General features: G+C 56.9%; 2 protein-coding genes across 2 annotated transcripts; both read left to right on the forward strand.

Moving 5' to 3' along the window:
* On the forward strand, positions 1–2126 carry LOC138065744 (ankyrin repeat domain-containing protein 7-like; the record flags this gene model as incomplete). Its single annotated transcript, XM_068931163.1, has 5 exons — positions 1–113; positions 1000–1114; positions 1350–1523; positions 1619–1725; positions 2015–2126. Coding segments are annotated over 5 exons (621 nt in total), but the record flags the coding sequence as incomplete, so codon positions are not given.
* A 15439-nt stretch (positions 2127–17565) lies between these two features.
* On the forward strand, positions 17566–18686 carry LOC138065745 (ankyrin repeat domain-containing protein 7-like; the record flags this gene model as incomplete). The annotated part of the gene is made up of 4 exons (XM_068931164.1): positions 17566–17673; positions 17910–18083; positions 18179–18285; positions 18575–18686. Coding segments are annotated over 4 exons (501 nt in total), but the record flags the coding sequence as incomplete, so codon positions are not given.
* Positions 18687–21935: the final 3249 nt, after the last annotated feature.

The raw sequence follows: 21935 nt of genomic DNA on the forward strand, positions 1-21935 counted from the left end.
GAGAAGGAGCTGGGCAAGCTGCACCGCGCGGCCGCCAGCGGCGACCTGGCGCGGGTGCGGCGGCGGCGGTGGCTGCCGAGAGTCGGCCTCGACGGGCGGGACAAGGCGAAGCGGTGAGGGGCGGCGGGGGGGCCGGGGCGGCGCGGGGGGTGGGGGGGGCGGCGGCGAGGGCCGGGCTGCTGCGTCGGTGCCGGCGGGGGCGGCGGCTGGTGGGTTGGAGCTGGCGTGCAGCTGGCAGGAGCGCCTTTGTGCCGGGAAGGCAGGGCCGTTTGCTTGGGCTGGCGAGGGAGTGCGGGAGGGCAGTCGGCCTTGCGCGCGCGGGGTGGGCTCGGGGCTCGGAGGCCGGTTGCGTGTGTGGCCAGGCCGGAGCGGGACTTTGTTGCTGGGAGCGTGACAGGGTCGAGGGGGAAGGTTTCTGCTGTCGGGTTTGGTAGGTGTTGTGGAGGGCCCTTGGGAGCGAGCGCGTGCTGGTGCTTGCTGCAGCAGTAAGGCCGGGAAGAGGCCAGAGGGCGCGACTTCCCGGCAAGGCCAGCAGCGAGGGGATGTTCTGGTGTTATAAAAGGCACGTGCTGGGCCTGCGGCCCGCTGCTGTGGCGTGAGTGGTCCTGGCAGCAGGTGGAGGTTGCCTTGCCGTAGGCTGGAGGTGCGCAAGCCTTGCTCTTGCTTGCTGGGCTGCGTGCGTAGTGGTGTTGGAGGCAGGGAGGAGGTGCCAGGGCGGAGGGCAGCAGTTGCAGAGCGGAAGCCGGAGGCTGGCTGGGAGAAATGGGGGGCCTGGGCGCAGGGATGCACGCGCAGGGAAGGGAGCGCGGAGCTGAGGCAACGTTGTCTTCCTAAGTGGGGGCTGGGGCTGGGGCTGGGGCTGGGGCTGGGGCGGGGAGGGGCTTTTTCCTAGCCCCGGCGTCTCGGGCTTTGGGTGTGCAGCGGTCACCCGCGTGACATGGGCAGGCGCGGTCTCTTCAGCTGTCTGGCCTGCGCTAAGGTAACATGCTCAATTTTTAGGACACCTCTGCATCTGGCTTGCGCTAACGGACATGCGGAGGTTGTCTTGTACTTAGTAGAGAGGAAGTGCAAGCTAAATCCTCGTGACAACTTCAAGAGATCGCCACTGATGAAGGTACGTGGGTGCTGCGGTAGGCAGGGCTTCTAAATTGCGCCCCGAGCGATCGAGCTCTTGGGTGATTCTGGAGGTAGGTCTGGGTGGAGCTTGTGGTGCGCTGGGCGCTGGCTAGGCGTGCGTTGCCTAATGTTTGGGCGCGTTATTGTTGTCCGAGGTCGGCAAGCTGTGGGAATTCTGCCAGAGGGAAGCGTAATTGCTGGCAACGTTTCCTTGTTTCCCGTGTGGTTGGCAGGCAGTGCAGTGCCAGCACGAAGGCTGCGTCGCCATTCTGCTAGCGCATGGCGCCGACGCTAACCTTGCGGATGCTAACGGCAACACTGCCCTTCACCTGGCTGCCCTTGCTCCTAACACCTGCCTAGCAGGGCAGTTACTGGCGCACAACGCCCATCTTGATGCGCAGAATAAGGTAAGCGTGGAATTTGGGTCAGGCCGCTCCTGAGAAGAAAAAGTTGCTTTGCTTCTCTGTGTTTTTCTAACTGGAGAGGGGCGTTATGCTTTCAGATGGGATACACGCCCCTTTCTCTGGCCGTGTCCGCGCATCACGTAGAGATGGTGGAGTTCCTGCTTAGCAAAGGAGCCGACGTGCACGCTCGAGATCAGTCGGAAAGGTGAAGGGTTTGTCAAAACGGGGCGTGGGTCTCCTGAGCATTGGTGAAGTTTGCCTGGTCTGGCCGGGTAGCCGAGGGTGCTTAGCGGGGGAGACGTTTGGCCCAGGGACGTGCTGCGGCCCCTTGCAACCCGAGTTCTCGTGGGCTTCCGTGTGGTTGGCTTTGCTTTCCTCCTGGCTGTAGGAAAGGGGGAGGTGTAATTGTTTTGGGAGCAAATAGGGATGAAAGGAACGCCAGTGAAACGTCGGTGTCTCCTGATAGCTTTTGTCTCGTCTTGTGGCTGCTTTAGGACCCCTCTGATGCTTGCCGCCTCTGCCGGGGACGTGAGCATGATAGAAGTTCTTCTTGGCTATGGTGCTGACCTTTGCCAGAAAGACGTTCTTGGATGGACAGCGGAGGCTTATGCTAGGAGGTCTGGACACACTGGGTAAGTGCTTTAGGTCACGGTGAGAGTCGCTAAGCGGTCCGAATGTCCGTGTTGGTGTGCGGACGTGTTTGGTAAGAGGCGCAAGGTTTAATGATGCGTGGAGACCTTTGTTGAAGGTGGGCTCAGTGGAATCTTCCGGGACGTAGCGTTCCCTGTGTCAAGTGTGAGTTGGGGAGTTGAGGAAAGCTTCCCCCGCAAATCGTCTTGTTTGGTAAGTGGTGTTATGCAAGGATGTAGTTGATTATAGTGACAGTGTTCCCTTTCTTTCCGCACCTCCCTAGTGTTAGTGAACAGCTGGCAGACCGCGCAGCCGAGAAAAACGTGGGAGAAGCTTGTGCAGGCAGCGCAGAAAGCACGCCAGTGCTTAGCACTCGTTGCGAGGCAGGAGCTGCTGCGTTTGCGTTGGGCACACCTGCTGCGGACCGAGGAGGTAGGAGGCTTAACTGTGGAGGAGCTGAGGAGGAGAATGCCTACGGCCTTTTCTTGTGGTGGCTTGTATTGAAGCTTGGCAGGGTTCCGTCCCTCTTGCCTGTTGAGTACCCTTGCTAGGGACGGAGTAGAGACGCGCTGGTGATCCTCCTCCGTGAGGATAGTCCTTTGGTTTTGAGGCTGGCTTTTGGTTTTGGGGGTGATGGGTGGGAGGCTGGGTAGAGCAGGAAATACAGCGTAGTCTCTGGCATTTTGAAGCACAGGTTGGCGGGGGTGGGGGTAGAGGCAAAGAGAGCACGAGAGAGAGACCGATCTCTGCCTGTGTGGTATGAAGAGCTCGGCAGTTTGTTTCCTTCTTGTCCTGTTCAACCGCTACCAGCATTTGCTCGCTGCCTGCTCACATAGCATATTCATGCCATGGCAGGTTTGAGGTTTGGAACGTTCGAAGGAAAGACAAGGGCGGTGTGGAATTCTTGTCCTTTTTTATTTTGCGGGGGGTGGGGGGGGGCAGCGAGAATTGAGTAGGATGGGAGAAATTGGTGGTTTGGGGCATGCTTTCGTTCATGCTGTCTGGCATGACTGCTTCACTCTAGTCTGGTCTGTAGAATTGTCCGTGTAACATGCTTGTCTGCATTGCTGAAAGTCGAAGGTCCGACATGCTAAGAATTAATCCTGTCAATTAATATTTGAACAGTGAGAGGTGGCTTTTCCCACGAATACTTCACGAGGTGAGCCTCGAACAGTAGCTTTTGCCAACGACCTTAACCTGCCGAAAAAGAGGGGAGATTTGAGCGAGACGGTCCTTCTTGCCTTTGCCTTTGCCTTTGCCTTTGAAGAGTGTTGGAGGCAGAGGAGAGCGATGACAGCTGTCCTGCTTCTGAGGAAGAAAAAAGCAGTTTAGCTGCCAAGGTAAAGTGCCTCCAGAAGGAGAACTGCCCGTGGAGCGACTCGTTTGCAGGGCAGAGCTGTCTAGATTTGGGCAAAAGCGCGTGTCCAGGCAGGGTGGTTTTCTCCTGCCCCGCGGTCTCCTGCCTGCCAGTCTTTCAGCTGCGGTGAGCTGTTTGCTCCAAGCCTTGTAGCCGTCCGTGGCAGAGCATGCAGCAGGCTTGCGGTTGCGGGTGGGAAGAGCAGTAGGTGACAAGAAAAGCGACCACATGGTTTTCTTCACCTGAGTCAGAGTTCTCGTCCCAAAGCTGATCAGCCTCTAGATGGCCTGTTCTTTTGTCCTCCAAGCCTTGCTGTTTGTTTCCAGTAACTTTGGTGATAGAATTCAGGCTGATATGGGGAAAAGGGCACTTGCTGTTCAAGATCTGCTGCAATGCTTCATCTCCTGGCTCTCCTTTCTTTCGTCCTTGTCAGGTTGCCCAAGAGTGCTTGGGGGCGGGGGGAGTGGCTCAAGAGGGTCTTTTTTTCCTCCTGGGGGATGGCATTGCGGGCTTGCATGGGATCTCACACCACCTGTTTCCCCTTCCTTTTGTTTCTTTTGTTTTGTTTTGGTTTGTTTTTCAGTTGAGGTGTGTGGCATTGGGGCTGTGCCATGATGAAGAAGCTGAAGAAGCCGAGTGTGGTGCAGGAACGCACCCCGTAGTGCTGGAGATGCAGGCATGTTTATTTGCAACCTGGTTGCCCTTGTCTCAGTGGCCTGTCAGAGACTGTGGCAGCTGTTGTGTGAGAAGAGCTAGTGTGGCATAGTAAGATGTGATGGTGGTTGGAGGAGTGAAAGTGAGGAAAGAGGGGGAGGTGAGACTACGGTAGTTTGAGAAGCAGGCAGCTGGTGGTCTCGTGAGCCCAAGGGAGGGGGAAAGGGTGTGTGTGCTGCTGGATAAGGTAACGTAGGTGAAGGCAGAGCCTGACTGTGTGCGGGCAGTGCTTCTCGGGGGGCTTTATGGAATGGGAGCAGGACGTTAGTGACATTAGGTATTGCTGTGTACATAAAGACATCTGCAGGCCTTGTAAAAGAGGAGCGAGAAGGTTTTTCTCTGTGGCTCGAGAGAGGAGAAGTATTTGGCAAGGTGTGGATGGCCTGGGCAGAGGCTGCTGTCCTGGGAGTGGCAGCAAGTGGCCTTGGAGTTGTATTTCTAGAGTCCTACTGCAAGAGAGAAGGTTCTGGTTCTGTGCGTGCTTGGAAGGGTTGCTGCTGCTTTGCCAGGTTATGCAGTGAAAGGAGCGTGTTTGGGACGGTGCAGCCAAGTACTAAGGACAGCAGCAGAGTGGGTGTAGGCTTGGAGGGAGCGCAGTTGGGGGTTGGAGAGTGGAAGCGAGGGCCCAGGGGGAGGTTTGCCTCAGGTTGTTGGAGAAGCAGGCAGCTGGCGGTGTTTGTTGGTGCAAAGGAGGGGGGAAGGATGTGTGTGCTGCTGAGTATTGCCGTGTAGGGGAAGCTGGAGTGTGGGTAGTGCTTCTCAGGGGCTTTAGGGGAAGGGAGCAGGGCGTTTGTGAGCTTCGGCATTGCCGTCCCTTCACATACGTTCTCGTGGAGGCTGCTTGTTTCTGTTCTTTCTAAGTGTGCGGGCCGATCTCTTTTAGGACGACTCACCGGAAAGGAAGGGAGAGGAGGCTCCTGGTGGTGCCCAAGTGGCGGCTGCTGCAGGAGCCCCTGCTGGTGTGAGAGGTGAGTTTCTAGACATGGAGGGGCTTTGTTTCTCTGCTCTTTGGGCTGGGTGAATGAACTGAAATGGCGATCTGCCTGTGAGAGGGTAGAGCAGGCAGGTAGGCGCTGGGCAGGCAATGGCGGGGAGGGGGGGAGGGAACGTAGCTGGAGGGAGATGTTTTGTGGTAGTGCTAGGGAAGGAGGGTTGTTTCTTGGTGACTTCCTGCGGGTGGGAGGGTGTTTGGCTAGTGCTTTGCGGGTCGCTCCTGTAGCGTGCCGAGGGATTGTGAAGGGCCAACTCTGGAGCTGTAGTTTGGAGGGGAGATGCCGTCAGAGCTGCGTAGTCGGCGACTGTGGCATGGCAGAGCCTTGTTTGGATGCTCGCCGAGCATGTGTTGGGCGTTCTTGGTAGGGGCGTGAGCTGTGCTGCTGGGCTTGGGCCTGTGGTGCTGGCAAGAAGGCGGCAGGAAGTGGCGATGGCGTGGTGGTGCGGCTGGGGGTGCAGGCGCCCTTAAATGACGCTGCTTTGTTTTTCCTGGGGAGTGGAACGGTTTGGTGTGTCCTGGGCGCAGGGCTTGCGTGCTGGAGGAGAGCAGGAGAGGGAAAGAAGGAGCGGTGGTGTGTCATTTGTGGCTTCCTTTGCAGGTGTTGCGTCGTCCGCAGGAGCGGAGCAGGAGGACGAGAGCGACTCTCCCTGGGATTCCGAGGTGCTTGGTGTGAGGGGCGCAGTGGGTTGCCCGAGGGGGGAAGTGCGCGGGAGCTTGCCTTGGACGTGGGCCCTAGCAGGGATGAGGCTCAGTTGCCGCTTGTGGTGGCTGCACCACAGGTTTGTTCCTGTGACCTGGAGCCGCTTGTGCTCTGTGCAAGCGGTTTGGTGAGGACTGTGCCTAAGTGGGGTGTGCTAATGTCCTGGGAGTGGCAGCAAGTGGCCTTTGAGTTGTATTTCTAGAGTCCTACTGCAAGAGAGAAGGTTCTGGTTCTGTGCGTGCTTGGAAGGGTTGCTGCTGCTTTGCCAGGTTATGCAGTGAAAGGAGCGTGTTTGGGACGGTGCAGCCAAGTACTAAGGACAGCAGCAGAGTGGGTGTAGGCTTGGAGGGAGCGCAGTTGGGGGTTCTGAAAGGGCTGTTCTACTTCCAGAGCCTGCGTTCCTTGACGGCCTGCCAAAGTCCCGAAGCAGCAGTGAATCTGCAGGTAATGCTTGAGCGACAATCCGAGTTGTGCTTGGGTAGTCCTGCATTTGAAATGCAGTTTGTGGGTGAAGCGTTTCTGGAGATTGCTTGCACCACTCTCTGCTTGTTTGTGTTCTCGCTCACCTAGGTGTCTGCAAAGGAGGGAGGAGAGCGTGAAGGACGCGAGGCTGCTGCAACACAGACTGATTTTCAGTGTGACGGACAGGTGAGGAGCTGTGTTGAAGAGCTGTGGAGATGTTAGCCTAGAGCGAGGTGTTATTGCCAAAAGAGCGCAGGCGGAAGACCGCAGAGAGTGGCAGATGTGAAATATACTTTAGATGTATGTTATCTTTGGGCTCCCTCTGAAGAAGGCTGTCGTGAGTGAAAAGAAGGTGGTAGTGCATGTTCGTGCCCTTTTTGTGAGGCTCACGGCACAATCTTTCCTTAGGCGATGGCCGCAGAGCTGCCGGCGGAGGTTGCTGAAGCTCCTGGAAAGCAGTTGCTTCCAGAAGGTTCACTTGAAGTTCCAAAGGTTTCCTGCGGTGAGCTGCAGGGAGACAAGTTGCGGTTGCAAGAGGAACTGGCCAGGGTGAAAGCCAAGGTAGGCAAAGCCTGTAGCGGCCTGCATGACTGTGAGGAGGTGGTTTTCCCCTGTAAACGATGGGGAAAAGCCCTTGTTGAGGCTGTAGGGTAGTAGTGCAGTGGTGTCCCTTCTGTTGCCTTCCCTTCTTCCCGCCGCTGCCCCATGGTGGCAAACAGACCAAGCGCGTCAGGGAGCTGCCCTTTCAAGCGTGAGGGGCCAAGCAGTGTGTTGGGGGTCACACCTACCCACGAGGAGGCTGCTCAAGCAGCTTGTTGTCTCTCCGAACCCGCCTGAGCTTTGAGGTGGACCTGAAGGTGACAGTGGGTGAGCTCCGGGTGCCCTGAGAGTGCTGCGTGTTTTCCTGTTGAGGCTGTTGTACTCTTTCTCTATATTTGGCTGTGTGTGTAGAGCTTTGGTTCCTTCTTTGTAGCTGGTCAAATGCCTGCGAAGGTGACAGTCTGTGTTCTGGGGGGGGGCAGCACTTGAAAGGGTGCGATCCTTCTTCATGGTTTGCGCTCGCACACGCAGCGCTGGTTGCTAGGTGGGGTTTTTGCACTGTATACGGGAAGCAGCATGTCAGGCAGGTGCTGTGACTTGTCCTGTTCCCTGACTGTAGGAGGAACTTGACCTCCTAACCTAGCTGCCCGGAGAAGGCCGTGGGTTGGCCCTAGTGCTGAGCTTTTTCTGTAGAAAACATCTTGGCCATCTTGTGGCTGCATGATGCAAATGTGCCGCAAAGTGCTATAGTTCCTGCAGGGCCCTGGGGATGAACCTGTAGTTAGTAAGCATTAGGATCCCGAAATGCTAATTCACTTCCAAGTTGTTTTTGGAGAGAGCTACGTTCAGAGCTACTGACTTGCTTTCCGTTCACTACGCCCACCGCTGCCACCAACGCAAGTACGGAGTTGAAGGAAGGAGTGTAGGGACCGGCTTTCCACCATTTGTGTAAGAATAAGGTATAGCAGCGTGGGCAGCGTTGGACTAGAAGTCTTTGTGATTGTGGTCGTTATCCTGGAGTTGGGAAGTGCCAGCAGGAGAAGGGAGAGCCTTTGCAGTAATGCTTCCCGTGGGGGAGCGAGCAGCTGGATGCTAGGAGCGTCCCGAGTCACGGGAAGGAGTAGGATTGGTGTTGCAGCTGCGTTTGGGCAGCTGGTAGGAAATTGAGATGGGGATGGGAGAGGCCGGTATGAAAGCGGAAGGAGCAACGTGGTTTTGGAGAGTCGAAGCAGTGGAGTCGTCTGTCTGAAAGCGAAGCTGACTAGCGTGGGTCCTGACTAGTGTGGTTTTACAGTTGCAGGCGTTGGAAGAGCAGCATGTTCAGGCTGAGCGTTGTGTTCAGGATTTGAAGACGGCCCTGGCAGAGAAACAGAGGGAAGCGACAGCTTCTTCCCGGCAACTGCAAGACCTTCTGGAAGCCTCTTTGGGAGGCGTTAGCCTAAAAGACCTGGAGGAACGAGTGGGACGGTAAGGAAGTGGCACAGTGAAGCAAGGCTTTGCTTTGTGGGCTGGTGTAATAGCAGCAGGATGGCCTTGTTGCATCTCAGCAAGTCAGTACACGATTTTGGGAGAGGCTTTTGCTTTGGACTGTGTGATTTGGCGCTGTTGTGCCAGTGTTGGTGCTCCTGTGGATTTCCATGACGAGGCCTGTGTTTCTTTTCAAGACTTGAACTGGAAAACGCCCGGCTGGAAGACACAGGGCAGCAGCAGGCAGCTAGACTCGAAGCTCTTCAGAAAGAGCTGCACGCCTCTGCCTCTGTAAGCTAGTCATAGCCTTCCTGTTTCATGAGCTACTGTGCGCAGTTGTGTGTGTATGTATGCGGGGGCGTTTTCGGAAGAGATTTTCCTGGGGAGCCTCGGGGAAATCATTCCCTGCAGGCTGCAGGCGATCGGCTGCTGTTGGTCCGCTCGCAGGCTTTCTGGTTTTGTGCGCTACTCTGCTGAGTCTTACTTAACAGTGTTTGAGGTAAGGGCACTTACGGCACTTGTGCGCCGGTGTGAATGGTTGCTGCTTTGTACCGGTTGTGGTGCTTAAGCCGTGTGGCAGCAGCACTTCAGCTGTTGCCGCCTTAAAGGCGTTCTGCAAGTGAACTTGTGGAACGTCCTTGGTGCCAAGCACGTCGTTGCCAAGTCTTAAGCGGCCTCCTCAGGCTGTGCCAGGAATTCCATTTGCCGCTGGTCGCTGAAGATCCCCCTGGAGCTTTAAATTAAGCTGTGCTCTGCCCGGATGGGGATACCTAAGTACCGTCGGCTATTAGCGGAGGGCCTGAGGAAGGTGTTCTCCAGTGTGCGTGGCACCTTTGCCCCCGTGAGCCCCTCGCTAGTAGCGGGTGGTCTTTGCTTTAGTGGGGGTCGGGGGGAGGGTGGTGTGGGGGGAGAGAGGGGTGGCAGGCACCAGTTTCTGTCCCTCGGTCTTAGCCTGGGTGGTGGAAATATTGAAGTGCTGCAGTTTGCGTGGGATTCTGTCCCCTGGAGTTGTGGGGCCGGCCCTCGGCTAGCAGAGAGAGATGTCCTGCCGCACCTTTGTGAGGAAGGCTGTGCGCACCTAGTGCTTCTAGGTGCCGTGAGTGAGTCGTGTGTGCCATTTCTTCTTCCTGTCCGGAAAGCGTGAGAGCGGAAGAAAGCCAGGGAAGGAGCTGGCAGAGTGGAAACAACCCGCAGAAGCCCGCCTGGAGGAAGAAATGAAGAAAAACGTTGCACTGCAGAAAGAATGCAACAGGTACAGCCGTTGAGTACTTGTAAGAGCTGTCGAATGAGCGGGGAGTCAGGCGTTATGTACCTTGCCCCTGAGACTCCGAGTACGTATCTGTTGGTGAGCGAGCTCAAGGCTTGCGTTAGGTCTTGCAAGTGGCTTCTGTAGGGGAGCGTGCGGTTTTAGGTAGGTGGAAGTGCAGGCAGGAGGGCAGTTGTCCTGGGAAGAGAGGGAGGGCGGGAGGGCAGGAAGAAGTCGCTTGTGTCTTGTGCCTGTTGTCAGGCAGAGGGAGAAGCTTCATGGGAGCAGATGAAATGTTGACTGGGCAAGTGATGTGTGGGAGGGGAATGATGTGGGTGGGTGGGTTGGTGTGGTGTTTTGGCTTGGTGTCTTGTTCTGGAAGTCCTGGCCTGTCCGCCATGGTACAAATGAAGTAAGCCCCGCACCGTATGCGTGGTGCTTAGGGAAGTGCATGCGTAAAGGCGGACTGTGCTTGGGCTTCCTACTTTACTTGCTAATGTGCTGTGCAGGTCGAAGAGGCTTCTGGAGAAAGCTATGAAGAAAGTGAGGGCGTATGAGAGGCGGGCGCGAGAGTCCCAGATGAATTTCCCGGGCGAAAGGGAGGACCCGTGTTCGGGAAGGGGCAGAGAAGTTGCTAAATTACGAACAAAGGTGAGCTTTGGTTGGCTTGTTGTGGTGCTTGTTTTGGAAAGCTGTAAGATTCTTTTCCTGGCTGTTGGGTTGTGGTGTTAATTATGTGGTGGCCGTGTTTGAAAAGAACGGCTGTCTCTTATGGTCCCTGAAAAAGCCTGTGTAATCCTTTGGGAAGTGAAGAGGCGTTGCGATAGCAGGGCACTTGTGAGCCTGGGTCTTTCTGGGCGAGAGCCCAGCTTGAAAGCTTGAGGCCCTGGCAGCATCTTTGAGGTCTGACAGATGAATTTGTGCTCTGGAAGACCGGTAAGTAGGACCATTATAAGCCTAACCACAGTATGAAAGGCAAGGACATCGGAAGCATAGGTGTGAGAGGTGTGGAAAAGGTGCGTTTCTGCGGAGAGAAGACGACGACGACGACGACGGCGGCAGAGTTTTAGTTGACCTTTGGGGCCTACTGAAACCCTGGCACTTCTTTGTTGATTGTCTTCTAAACTCAAACCTGTGTGTGTGTGTGTGTGTGTGCGCGTGTGTGTGCGTGTATGTAGAAAGAGATAATCATTTCTGTTTCCTCTTTCCTGAAGCTTCAGGTATACCACTGTAAACAAGTGAATACCTTGTGATTATTGTATATTGTTGTCAATATGATTACAGTTGTTATCGTTCCCGTTCATTAGTTCATTACACTCGGTTACTTACCTGTTACAATAGTAAATTCATTCCTAAGGAGTAGGGACACCTACACTACCAGCCGACCCTGTTTAGTGTCGGGAGCCCGCCGAATTACCTTACCAGGGCAAAATGCCTCTCAACTGGTTCGGTCGTTCTGCGGAGGCCTCCCGGCACAAAGGGACACGCTCGGTGGATTGTCACAGAACTGCGTACGCTTAGACCTCTGGGTCTGCTTAGGTGAGTGAGTCCTTTCCCTGTGTGCAGGTCCGTGAGCTGTGCTGCTCCCTGGAGGCAGAGCGGAGGAAGTCGAGGCAGCTAGAGAAAGCAAACGAAGGTGCGCGAGAAGAGTTGGCTTGGCTGCATGGGAGCCGTGACAAACTGCGGAAGAGCAAGCGGCAGCTGGAAGAAGAGGTGGTTGCGCTGAGGTGTCGCTTAGAGGCCAAGATGAGGGATCAGAGGCACAGAGAAGAGGATAAAAGGGAGATTGAGCAAAAGGCTGGGCAAGAGCTAAGGCAAAAACTACAGGAAGTCAATCTCTTTCTGCAGGTGAGCTCCCTTACCGCTAGTACGCGCAGTCCGTTTGTGGCTTGTCATTCATTCTTTACTGTTGTCATTTCTCGGTATGTTATGCTTGTGCCGGTCAGTGCTGTGGGGTCATGGGCTCGTTATAGCTTCAGGAGGTTGCTGAAGGGTGCGAGCTTGTTGGATGCTTGTCCTCAGGCATTCTGAGATGTGGTGAATAATCTTCTTTACGCACCTCGGTCACTGGCGAATCTGTAACAGCGCCAAGAAAGACGAGAATTGCAAGTGGACTAGTGTCTTAGAGAGACAGAGGTGGCTTAGTACTAGCTCTGATTCAAAACAAAACAAAGCAAAGCAAAAAGTTGCGCTGAGAGAGCCGGTTTCTTTCTGAACCAAAAGGATGATGTAATGGGGTGCTTTTGGGTTTTGTCCTTGATTGTAGAGGGCAGTGAGGAGGCCCAGTTGGCTCCCTGGGTGAGGTTGTGCTCTTCAAAGTGGGTGTGTGAAAGGGCCTGGGGGGAATGATCTCTTTTTCTTTCCTGGGGGTTGAAACTGCATTATCTGCTTCAGGCACAGGCAGCCGCCCAGGACCGAGCGGAACAACTAAGAGCCGCTTCTGCAGCTTCCGCGGTAGGCCGACTGCAGCAGAGAGTTAGGCATTTAGAATATGAATTGGCTCTCACAAAACGCCTGCAGTGAGAGAGCGCTAACGAGAGGCTTGCGGAAGCTGCTGCTGCTGCGCAATGCTATGAGCCCTGCAGAAGCCACTCTCTGGCAACGAACCCGGTGGGCAGCGCTTCCTCTGTGACGGAGAGAGTGGAAGCTCATATGGCTGAGGTAAGGCATTGGGAATACCTGTTATTCTCAAGCTGAAAATGAGCATCCGTTCCTAGCTCCACCGCACCCAATCTAGGAGTCTAGACACGCCTGCTGACCCTCAGAGCGCTGCAACCTCGGCAAAAGCTCTGGTCCGGGCGCGCCCCAGAATTAGCAGTCCGTGTGACGGCATGTTCCTCACAGCGTGGTGAGCAGCGTGCCCTGAGGTTTGGGAAGCGCATGCCGAGAGTGGGGCAAGGGAGCACGTGATTCTTCACAAAATGCCGTGATCCGTTCCCGCCTTTGCACAGAGTGGGGGTGTGGAGAAGCTCTCGAGTTGGGGATTGCTTTGTGAGACGGTTAATGCCATAGAGCAATGGGAACGCTGGGCCTTGGTGGACAAAGACTTTCTCTGTAGTGGGGGTGATGTTTCCAGTGTTTATTCCCATGTTGCAGTTGGCTTGAGAAGCTAATGCTACAAGAATGTAGCTACTGAGGCCTTAAGGGTATCTTGTCTGTACTTGCAGGTGCGGCGGGAATGGTCAAAAATATCGCTGAAGAACTTGAGCAAGGTAATCTGTCAGGATCTGTTAGCGGTGTTACCAAGGAAGAGGACGGTTCCTCCATTTTGAACACAACTACTGGAAAGCTGCCAAGCTCCTGTGCTAAGCACGGTTGTTTTCTACTAGCTTTCCAACCTAGAGCTCTGCGAGGCAACTTGCTGCTTATGCAAATAATAGTCGTACAGAGTCGTATGCAGTTGCCTTTAGATCACAGAGAGGAAAAGCGGCCTATGCGCACGTTCAGCCCCTGCCCCCGAGCCCTGAGCAATTCCACCTCTTCAGGATAATTGTTTCTCCAGAGTTGTGGCTTGGCAGTGACTGGGCCTGTTGCAAAGCAGGTAGCCCCTGAGAGCAATTCCTTCTGTCCCAGTAGCCTTTACTCTCCTAGCGAGTGGCCAGCCGTTGCGCTAGAGCTCTTTCCGTTTGCTAGGACGGACACAAATCCGTGGCATTGAATCCGTTTGCATTGTGACTGGAGTTGCCTGTCTCCTGGGAGTAATAAGGTTTGTTTGCTTTGGGGACCTTTTCCTACTGCAACACTAACATAGGGCATTTTCTCCCCTCCCGCTCTCGCCCCGCCCCTTCCCCAGCAATGGCTGAGCTGAACGTTGGATCGGCTGGAGCTTCTCCCTGGGCATCTACTGAAGGATCTTCAGAAAACGTAGACCAGGAGCCGCTTTCCAGGGCAACGCAAGAGTGCCGCGATGTTTTGACAGCCCCGTTCCAGAGAGCTAAGAGTGGTTATCCTGAGACTACTACCTCCTGACAGAGGGACTCGCGTTACCAGGCTGTGAGGAAAAGCAACCCTTGCCACTGTTTTTGTACGAGTGCAACAGTGCGGTGTAGCCAATAATAACAACGTGCGGTCTTTAACTGCAAGTATTGTGTTCCAACTTGGTATTTAATAAATGTTGTAATCTAGTAGGTCTCTCCGTTTTATTCTGTTCCCCTTCCTGACTTTGCCTGCCCTGCGCATATGACTGTCCCCTCTGCTCGTGTCTCTTATGGAGTAGTACGTGTTGCATTGCTGCCAAATGGTGGATGCTGGTGGAAGTCTGGCCTGCTGCGGCATTTGCGGGCAAGGGCTGCGTTTTGTCCCTGCGTTTTGCGAGTTGTTCAGCGCTAGCCAGCACGGATGATGGAAGTCATGTTTTTGAAGGCCTAGCCAGGCTTTCTTCCTGGGCAGGCGCTTAGCCCTTCTGCCTCGCGCTGGTCTGACCAAAAGTCACTTATGCAGACAGCTCCAGGCCTGAGGGCAGAGAGGCCGTTTGTCCAAGGGAGAGCTCAGCTCTGCTCTGCTCTGCTCCCTTCAGCTGGCTTCCCAGCTGCTCCTTCAGCCTGTCCTGGCAGCCAGGCCAAGGGCCAGCATGCAGACTGTGTGTTTTTCCTCAGCGGGGGCTGGAAGCACGAGTGTGTGAAGACAGGGGCCTCGATCGTCCCCAGGTGCAGCCCTTGGCGGTTCCCCTTGTTGAACTTGACAAGGTGCCCGGTTGCCTCACGTCTCGCTCGTAGCGGGGCACTGGCCTCTTGCTGCCTTTGAGAACGATGCTTCCTGTGGTCTGGGCAGAAGGGAGGGCGAGAGCTTCTGGTAGCCAGGAAAGGTCGCAAAGCCCGCCGGTCTGGAAGGCTGTTGGATCCGCTTGCAGTCTGCAAAGGGGAAAGGGGTTATGGAAGTTCTCTGCCCTGCAGCGTGACTGGCAAAGCGGAACCGCTGTCCAGTGCTGGGCACTTGCTCTTCTCTCTGCAAAGCAAAAGCAGGTGCGGAACGCCTCTGAAGTGCCTTCGCTTTGGGTTGTCCTGTTGCCAAACTCTGAGAGGAACTGTTTTCCAGTGGTTCCCTGCCTGCTTCTGTCCTGCTGGGTGTCAGGGAGAGGTGAAAGTTCTTGGCCGCCGGAGCAGCAGCACTGAAATTCAGCGCTGGCATCTGGCATGACAGGAGCTGGTAGCGCTTACAAGGCGGGTAGAGCAAAGTCCCGTCTGTTCTGGCCCCTGCACTAGAGGAGAGGGATGGAGCTACTGGAGCGAGTCCAGCGAAGGGCTACTAAGATGATTAAGGGACTGGAGTAGCTCTCATACGAGGAAAGGCTGAGAGAGCTGGGATTGTTCAGCCTGCAGAAGAGAAGACCGCGGATCAGGGTGTAGGCAGGATGCGAAGGGAGGGTGTAAAGAAGTCGGAGGCAGACTCTTCTCAGCGGTGCCTAGCGGTAGGACGAGGGGCAAGGGGCACAAACTGAAACACAGGCCGTCCTGTCTGAACAGGAGGAAAAAGTTCTTTGCTGTGAGGGGTGACTGAGCCCTGGAAGAGGTTGCCCAGAGAGCTTGGGGAGTCTCCGTCCTCGGAGATGTTCCCAAGCCGTCTGGCTAGGGTCCTGGGCCGACTACTTGAGGTGATCCTGCTTGAGTAGGGGGGGCTGGACGAGACGATCTCCAGAGGTGCCTTCCAACCTCAAACGTCCGGTGATTCTGTGACAAGCAGGAGAAGCGGGCGACCGGGCATCTAGTCAAGTTCGACAAGGGGAACTGTCAAGGGCTGCACCTGGGGACAAATAGCCCCTGTGCCCTGGGGCAGGCTGGGGGCTACTGCCAGGAAAGCAGCTGGGCAGAGGAAGGCCTGGGGGTGCAGGTGGGCAGCAAGGAGTCAGCAATGGTTAGAGAAAGAAATCGTAACCACATTTTAATCGTTTTGATAATAACTTTCTGCCAAAGGGAGCAATCGCCCTCCAGCCTCTCGCTGTGGTCTCTGCTAACAGCTGGAGCGATCCGCTTTCGGTGAGAGTCGCTCACCTCGGTGAGAGTCGCGACTCGCGGCCAATTTGGCTCCCTCCGGCACTTGGGCTTCCTACGGCGCAGGCGCAGAGCTGGGAGCCCAGAAGGACTGGCACGCTCGCGGCCTGGCCGGGCAGCAGCCAGAGCAGCCAGCTGCGGGGCTCAACCTAAGCAGTCGCCGTCTCTTCAGGCGCAACGAGCTACTTCAGCCCTGCGAGCTCGGCCAAGCGCTCGCGACGCCCGCGCCCTTAGGGAAACAGTGGGAGCGCAGGTTTGCGAGGAGCACAGTGTCCCGCACCTGGAGCAGCAGCAGCATGAATTCTTCAGGGAAATGACGGCACAGCAGAGTAAGAGCTGGAGCTGGGGGCCGCCGGGGAGGGACCCCCAACAAAGACGTCCTTCGGCCGGCCGCAGCCACCCGCCGCCGCCGCCGCCCCCCGGCCCGGCCCGGCAGCGCCGCGAAGGAGGCGGCAGCGCCCCCCCCCGCCCCGCCCCGGGCCCGCCCCGGCCGCAGCCCCGCCCCCTCGCTGCACAGCCCCGCCCCTCGGCGCGTCACCCCGCTGCCCTGTGACGCCCCCCCCCGCGCCCTCGCCGCGGCTGTTGCGCATGCGCGGCGCGCCCGCCACCGCCTCCGGAGCCGGTGGTCCTCGGTGCTGTTGCGGCCGTGTGCCTCGCTGCCAGCGTCGCTGCGTCGCTGTCCTCGGCCGGCGCCTCTGCCCCCGGCCCGGGGGCTCCGAGCTCGCCGGGACTCAGCCCCGCAGCAGCTGGCCCGGGCCGCGGCCCCTGCTCGGGGCTGTCCGCCGCCCGCGTGCCCGCCGCAGCATGAAGAGGCTCTTGGGGCTCTTCGGCCAGGGCCAGGGGCAGCCGCCGTCGCCGTCGCCGTCGCGGTCGCGGTCGCGGTGGGCGTGCGGCGGCAGCGCGCCCCTGCGCTGCGTCGGCGCTGCCTACGAGCTCCGGGAGAAGGAGCTGGGCAAGCTGCACCGCGCGGCCGCCAGCGGCGACCTGGCGCGGGTGCGGCGGCGGCGGTGGCTGCCGAGAGTCGGCCTCGACGGGCGGGACAAGGCGAAGCGGTGAGGGGCGGCGGGGGGGCCGGGGCGGCGCGGGGGGTGGGGGGGGCGGCGGCGAGGGCCGGGCTGCTGCGTCGGTGCCGGCGGGGGCGGCGGCTGGTGGGTTGGAGCTGGCGTGCAGCTGGCAGGAGCGCCTTTGTGCCGGGAAGGCAGGGCCGTTTGCTTGGGCTGGCGAGGGAGTGCGGGAGGGCAGTCGGCCTTGCGCGCGCGGGGTGGGCTCGGGGCTCGGGGCTCGGGGCTCGGGGCTCGGAGGCCGGTTGCGTGTGTGGCCAGGCCGGAGCGGGACTTTGTTGCTGGGAGCGTGACAGGGTCGAGGGGGAAGGTTTCTGCTGTCGGGTTTGGTAGGTGTTGTGGAGGGCCCTTGGGAGCGAGCGCGTGCTGGTGCTTGCTGCAGCAGTAAGGCCGGGAAGAGGCCAGAGGGCGCGACTTCCCGGCAAGGCCAGCAGCGAGGGGATGTTCTGGTGTTATAAAAGGCACGTGCTGGGCCTGCGGCCCGCTGCTGTGGCGTGAGTGGTCCTGGCAGCAGGTGGAGGTTGCCTTGCCGTAGGCTGGAGGTGCGCAAGCCTTGCTCTTGCTTGCTGGGCTGCGTGCGTAGTGGTGTTGGAGGCAGGGAGGAGGTGCCGGGGCGGAGGGCAGCAGTTGCAGAGCGGAAGCCGGAGGCTGGCTGGGAGAAATGGGGGGCCTGGGCGCAGGGATGCACGCGCAGGGAAGGGAGCGCGGAGCTGAGGCAACGTTGTCTTCCTAAGTGGGGGCTGGGGCTGGGGCGGGGAGGAGCTTTTTCCTAGCCCCGGCGTCTCGGGCTTTGGGTGTGCAGCGGTCACCCGCGTGACATGGGCAGGCGCGGTCTCTTCAGCTGTCTGGCCTGCGCTAAGGTAACATGCTCAATTTTTAGGACACCTCTGCATCTGGCTTGCGCTAACGGACATGCGGAGGTTGTCTTGTACTTAGTAGAGAGGAAGTGCAAGCTAAATCCTCGTGACAACTTCAAGAGATCGCCACTGATGAAGGTACGTGGGTGCTGCGGTGAGGCAGGGCTTCTAAATTGCGCCCCGAGCGATCGAGCTCTTGGGTGATTCTGGAGGTAGGTCTGGGTGGAGCTTGTGGTGCGCTGGGCGCTGGCTAGGCGTGCGTTGCCTAATGTTTGGGCGCGTTATTGTTGTCCGAGGTCGGCAAGCTGTGGGAATTCTGCCAGAGGGAAGCGTAATTGCTGGCAACGTTTCCTTGTTTCCCGTGTGGTTGGCAGGCAGTGCAGTGCCAGCACGAAGGCTGCGTCGCCATTCTGCTAGCGCATGGCGCCGACGCTAACCTTGCGGATGCTAACGGCAACACTGCCCTTCACCTGGCTGCCCTTGCTCCTAACACCTGCCTAGCAGGGCAGTTACTGGCGCACAACGCCCATCTTGATGCGCAGAATAAGGTAAGCGTGGAATTTGGGTCAGGCCGCTCCTGAGAAGAAAAAGTTGCTTTGCTTCTCTGTGTTTTTCTAACTGGAGAGGGGCGTTATGCTTTCAGATGGGATACACGCCCCTTTCTCTGGCCGTGTCCGCGCATCACGTAGAGATGGTGGAGTTCCTGCTTAGCAAAGGAGCCGACGTGCACGCTCGAGATCAGTCGGAAAGGTGAAGGGTTTGTCAAAACGGGGCGTGGGTCTCCTGAGCATTGGTGAAGTTTGCCTGGTCTGGCCGGGTAGCCGAGGGTGCTTAGCGGGGGAGACGTTTGGCCCAGGGACGTGCTGCGGCCCCTTGCAACCCGAGTTCTCGTGGGCTTCCGTGTGGTTGGCTTTGCTTTCCTCCTGGCTGTAGGAAAGGGGGAGGTGTAATTGTTTTGGGAGCAAATAGGGATGAAAGGAACGCCAGTGAAACGTCGGTGTCTCCTGATAGCTTTTGTCTCGTCTTGTGGCTGCTTTAGGACCCCTCTGATGCTTGCCGCCTCTGCCGGGGACGTGAGCATGATAGAAGTTCTTCTTGGCTATGGTGCTGACCTTTGCCAGAAAGACGTTCTTGGATGGACAGCGGAGGCTTATGCTAGGAGGTCTGGACACACTGGGTAAGTGCTTTAGGTCACGGTGAGAGTCGCTAAGCGGTCCGAATGTCCGTGTTGGTGTGCGGACGTGTTTGGTAAGAGGCGCAAGGTTTAATGATGCGTGGAGACCTTTGTTGAAGGTGGGCTCAGTGGAATCTTCCGGGACGTAGCGTTCCCTGTGTCAAGTGTGAGTTGGGGAGTTGAGGAAAGCTTCCCCTGCAAATCGTCTTGTTTGGTAAGTGGTGTTATGCAAGGATGTAGTTGATTATAGTGACAGTGTTCCCTTTCTTTCCGCACCTCCCTAGTGTTAGTGAACAGCTGGCAGACCGCGCAGCCGAGAAAAACGTGGGAGAAGCTTGTGCAGGCAGCGCAGAAAGCACGCCAGTGCTTAGCACTCGTTGCGAGGCAGGAGCTGCTGCGTTTGCGTTGGGCACACCTGCTGCGGACCGAGGAGGTAGGAGGCTTAACTGTGGAGGAGCTGAGGAGGAGAATGCCTACGGCCTTTTCTTGTGGTGGCTTGTATTGAAGCTTGGCAGGGTTCCGTCCCTCTTGCCTGTTGAGTACCCTTGCTAGGGACGGAGTAGAGACGCGCTGGTGATCCTCCTCCGTGAGGATAGTCCTTTGGTTTTGAGGCTGGCTTTTGGTTTTGGGGGTGATGGGTGGGAGGCTGGGTAGAGCAGGAAATACAGCGTAGTCTCTGGCATTTTGAAGCACAGGTTGGCGGGGGTGGGGGTAGAGGCAAAGAGAGCACGAGAGAGAGACCGATCTCTGCCTGTGTGGTATGAAGAGCTCGGCAGTTTGTTTCCTTCTTGTCCTGTTCAACCGCTACCAGCATTTGCTCGCTGCCTGCTCACATAGCATATTCATGCCATGGCAGGTTTGAGGTTTGGAACGTTCGAAGGAAAGACAAGGGCGGTGTGGAATTCTTGTCCTTTTTTATTTTGCGGGGGGTGGGGGGGGGCAGCGAGAATTGAGTAGGATGGGAGAAATTGGTGGTTTGGGGCATGCTTTCGTTCATGCTGTCTGGCATGACTGCTTCACTCTAGTCTGGCCTGTAGAATTGTCCGTGTAACATGCTTGTCTGCATTGCTGAAAGTCGAAGGTCCGACATGCTAAGAATTAATCCTGTCAATTAATATTTGAACAGTGAGAGGTGGCTTTTCCCACGAATACTTCACGAGGTGAGCCTCGAACAGTAGCTTTTGCCAACGACCTTAACCTGCCGAAAAAGAGGGGAGATTTGAGCGAGACGGTCCTTCTTGCCTTTGCCTTTGCCTTTGCCTTTGAAGAGTGTTGGAGGCAGAGGAGAGCGATGACAGCTGTCCTGCTTCTGAGGAAGAAAAAAGCAGTTTAGCTGCCAAGGTAAAGTGCCTCCAGAAGGAGAACTGCCCGTGGAGCGACTCGTTTGCAGGGCAGAGCTGTCTAGATTTGGGCAAAAGCGCGTGTCCAGGCAGGGTGGTTTTCTCCTGCCCCGCGGTCTCCTGCCTGCCAGTCTTTCAGCTGCGGTGAGCTGTTTGCTCCAAGCCTTGTAGCCGTCCGTGGCAGAGCATGCAGCAGGCTTGCGGTTGCGGGTGGGAAGAGCAGTAGGTGACAAGAAAAGCGACCACATGGTTTTCTTCACCTGAGTCAGAGTTCTCGTCCCAAAGCTGATCAGCCTCTAGATGGCCTGTTCTTTTGTCCTCCAAGCCTTGCTGTTTGTTTCCAGTAACTTTGGTGATAGAATTCAGGCTGATATGGGGAAAAGGGCACTTGCTGTTCAAGATCTGCTGCAATGCTTCATCTCCTGGCTCTCCTTTCTTTCGTCCTTGTCAGGTTGCCCAAGAGTGCTTGGGGGCGGGGGGAGTGGCTCAAGAGGGTCTTTTTTTCCTCCTGGGGGATGGCATTGCGGGCTTGCATGGGATCTCACAGCACCTGTTTCCCCTTCCTTTTGTTTCTTTTGTTTTGTTTTGGTTTGTTTTTCAGTTGAGGTGTGTGGCATTGGGGCTGTGCCATGATGAAGAAGCTGAAGAAGCCGAGTGTGGTGCAGGAACGCACCCCGTAGTGCTGGAGATGCAGGCATGTTTATTTGCAACCTGGTTGCCCTTGTCTCAGTGGCCTGTCAGAGACTGTGGCAGCTGTTGTGTGAGAAGAGCTAGTGTGGCATAGTAAGATGTGATGGTGGTTGGAGGAGTGAAAGTGAGGAAAGAGGGGGAGGTGAGACTACGGTAGTTTGAGAAGCAGGCAGCTGGTGGTCTCGTGAGCCCAAGGGAGGGGGAAAGGGTGTGTGTGCTGCTGGATAAGGTAACGTAGGTGAAGGCAGAGCCTGACTGTGTGCGGGCAGTGCTTCTCGGGGGGCTTTATGGAATGGGAGCAGGACGTTAGTGACATTAGGTATTGCTGTGTACATAAAGACATCTGCAGGCCTTGTAAAAGAGGAGCGAGAAGGTTTTTCTCTGTGGCTCGAGAGAGGAGAAGTATTTGGCAAGGTGTGGATGGCCTGGGCAGAGGCTGCTGTCCTGGGAGTGGCAGCAAGTGGCCTTGGAGTTGTATTTCTAGAGTCCTACTGCAAGAGAGAAGGTTCTGGTTCTGTGCGTGCTTGGAAGGGTTGCTGCTGCTTTGCCAGGTTATGCAGTGAAAGGAGCGTGTTTGGGACGGTGCAGCCAAGTACTAAGGACAGCAGCAGAGTGGGTGTAGGCTTGGAGGGAGCGCAGTTGGGGGTTGGAGAGTGGAAGCGAGGGCCCAGGGGGAGGTTTGCCTCAGGTTGTTGGAGAAGCAGGCAGCTGGCGGTGTTTGTTGGTGCAAAGGAGGGGGGAAGGATGTGTGTGCTGCTGAGTATTGCCGTGTAGGGGAAGCTGGAGTGTGGGTAGTGCTTCTCAGGGGCTTTAGGGGAAGGGAGCAGGGCGTTTGTGAGCTTCGGCATTGCCGTCCCTTCACATACGTTCTCGTGGAGGCTGCTTGTTTCTGTTCTTTCTAAGTGTGCGGGCCGATCTCTTTTAGGACGACTCACCGGAAAGGAAGGGAGAGGAGGCTCCTGGTGGTGCCCAAGTGGCGGCTGCTGCAGGAGCCCCTGCTGGTGTGAGAGGTGAGTTTCTAGACATGGAGGGGCTTTGTTTCTCTGCTCTTTGGGCTGGGTGAATGAACTGAAATGGCGATCTGCCTGTGAGAGGGTAGAGCAGGCAGGTAGGCGCTGGGCAGGCAATGGCGGGGAAGGGGGGAGGGAACGTAGCTGGAGGGAGATGTTTTGTGGTAGTGCTAGGGAAGGAGGGTT

The sequence above is a fragment of the Struthio camelus genome, chromosome 1 (genome assembly GCF_040807025.1).
Source record: "Struthio camelus isolate bStrCam1 chromosome 1, bStrCam1.hap1, whole genome shotgun sequence".
NCBI lineage: Eukaryota > Metazoa > Chordata > Aves > Struthioniformes > Struthionidae > Struthio > Struthio camelus.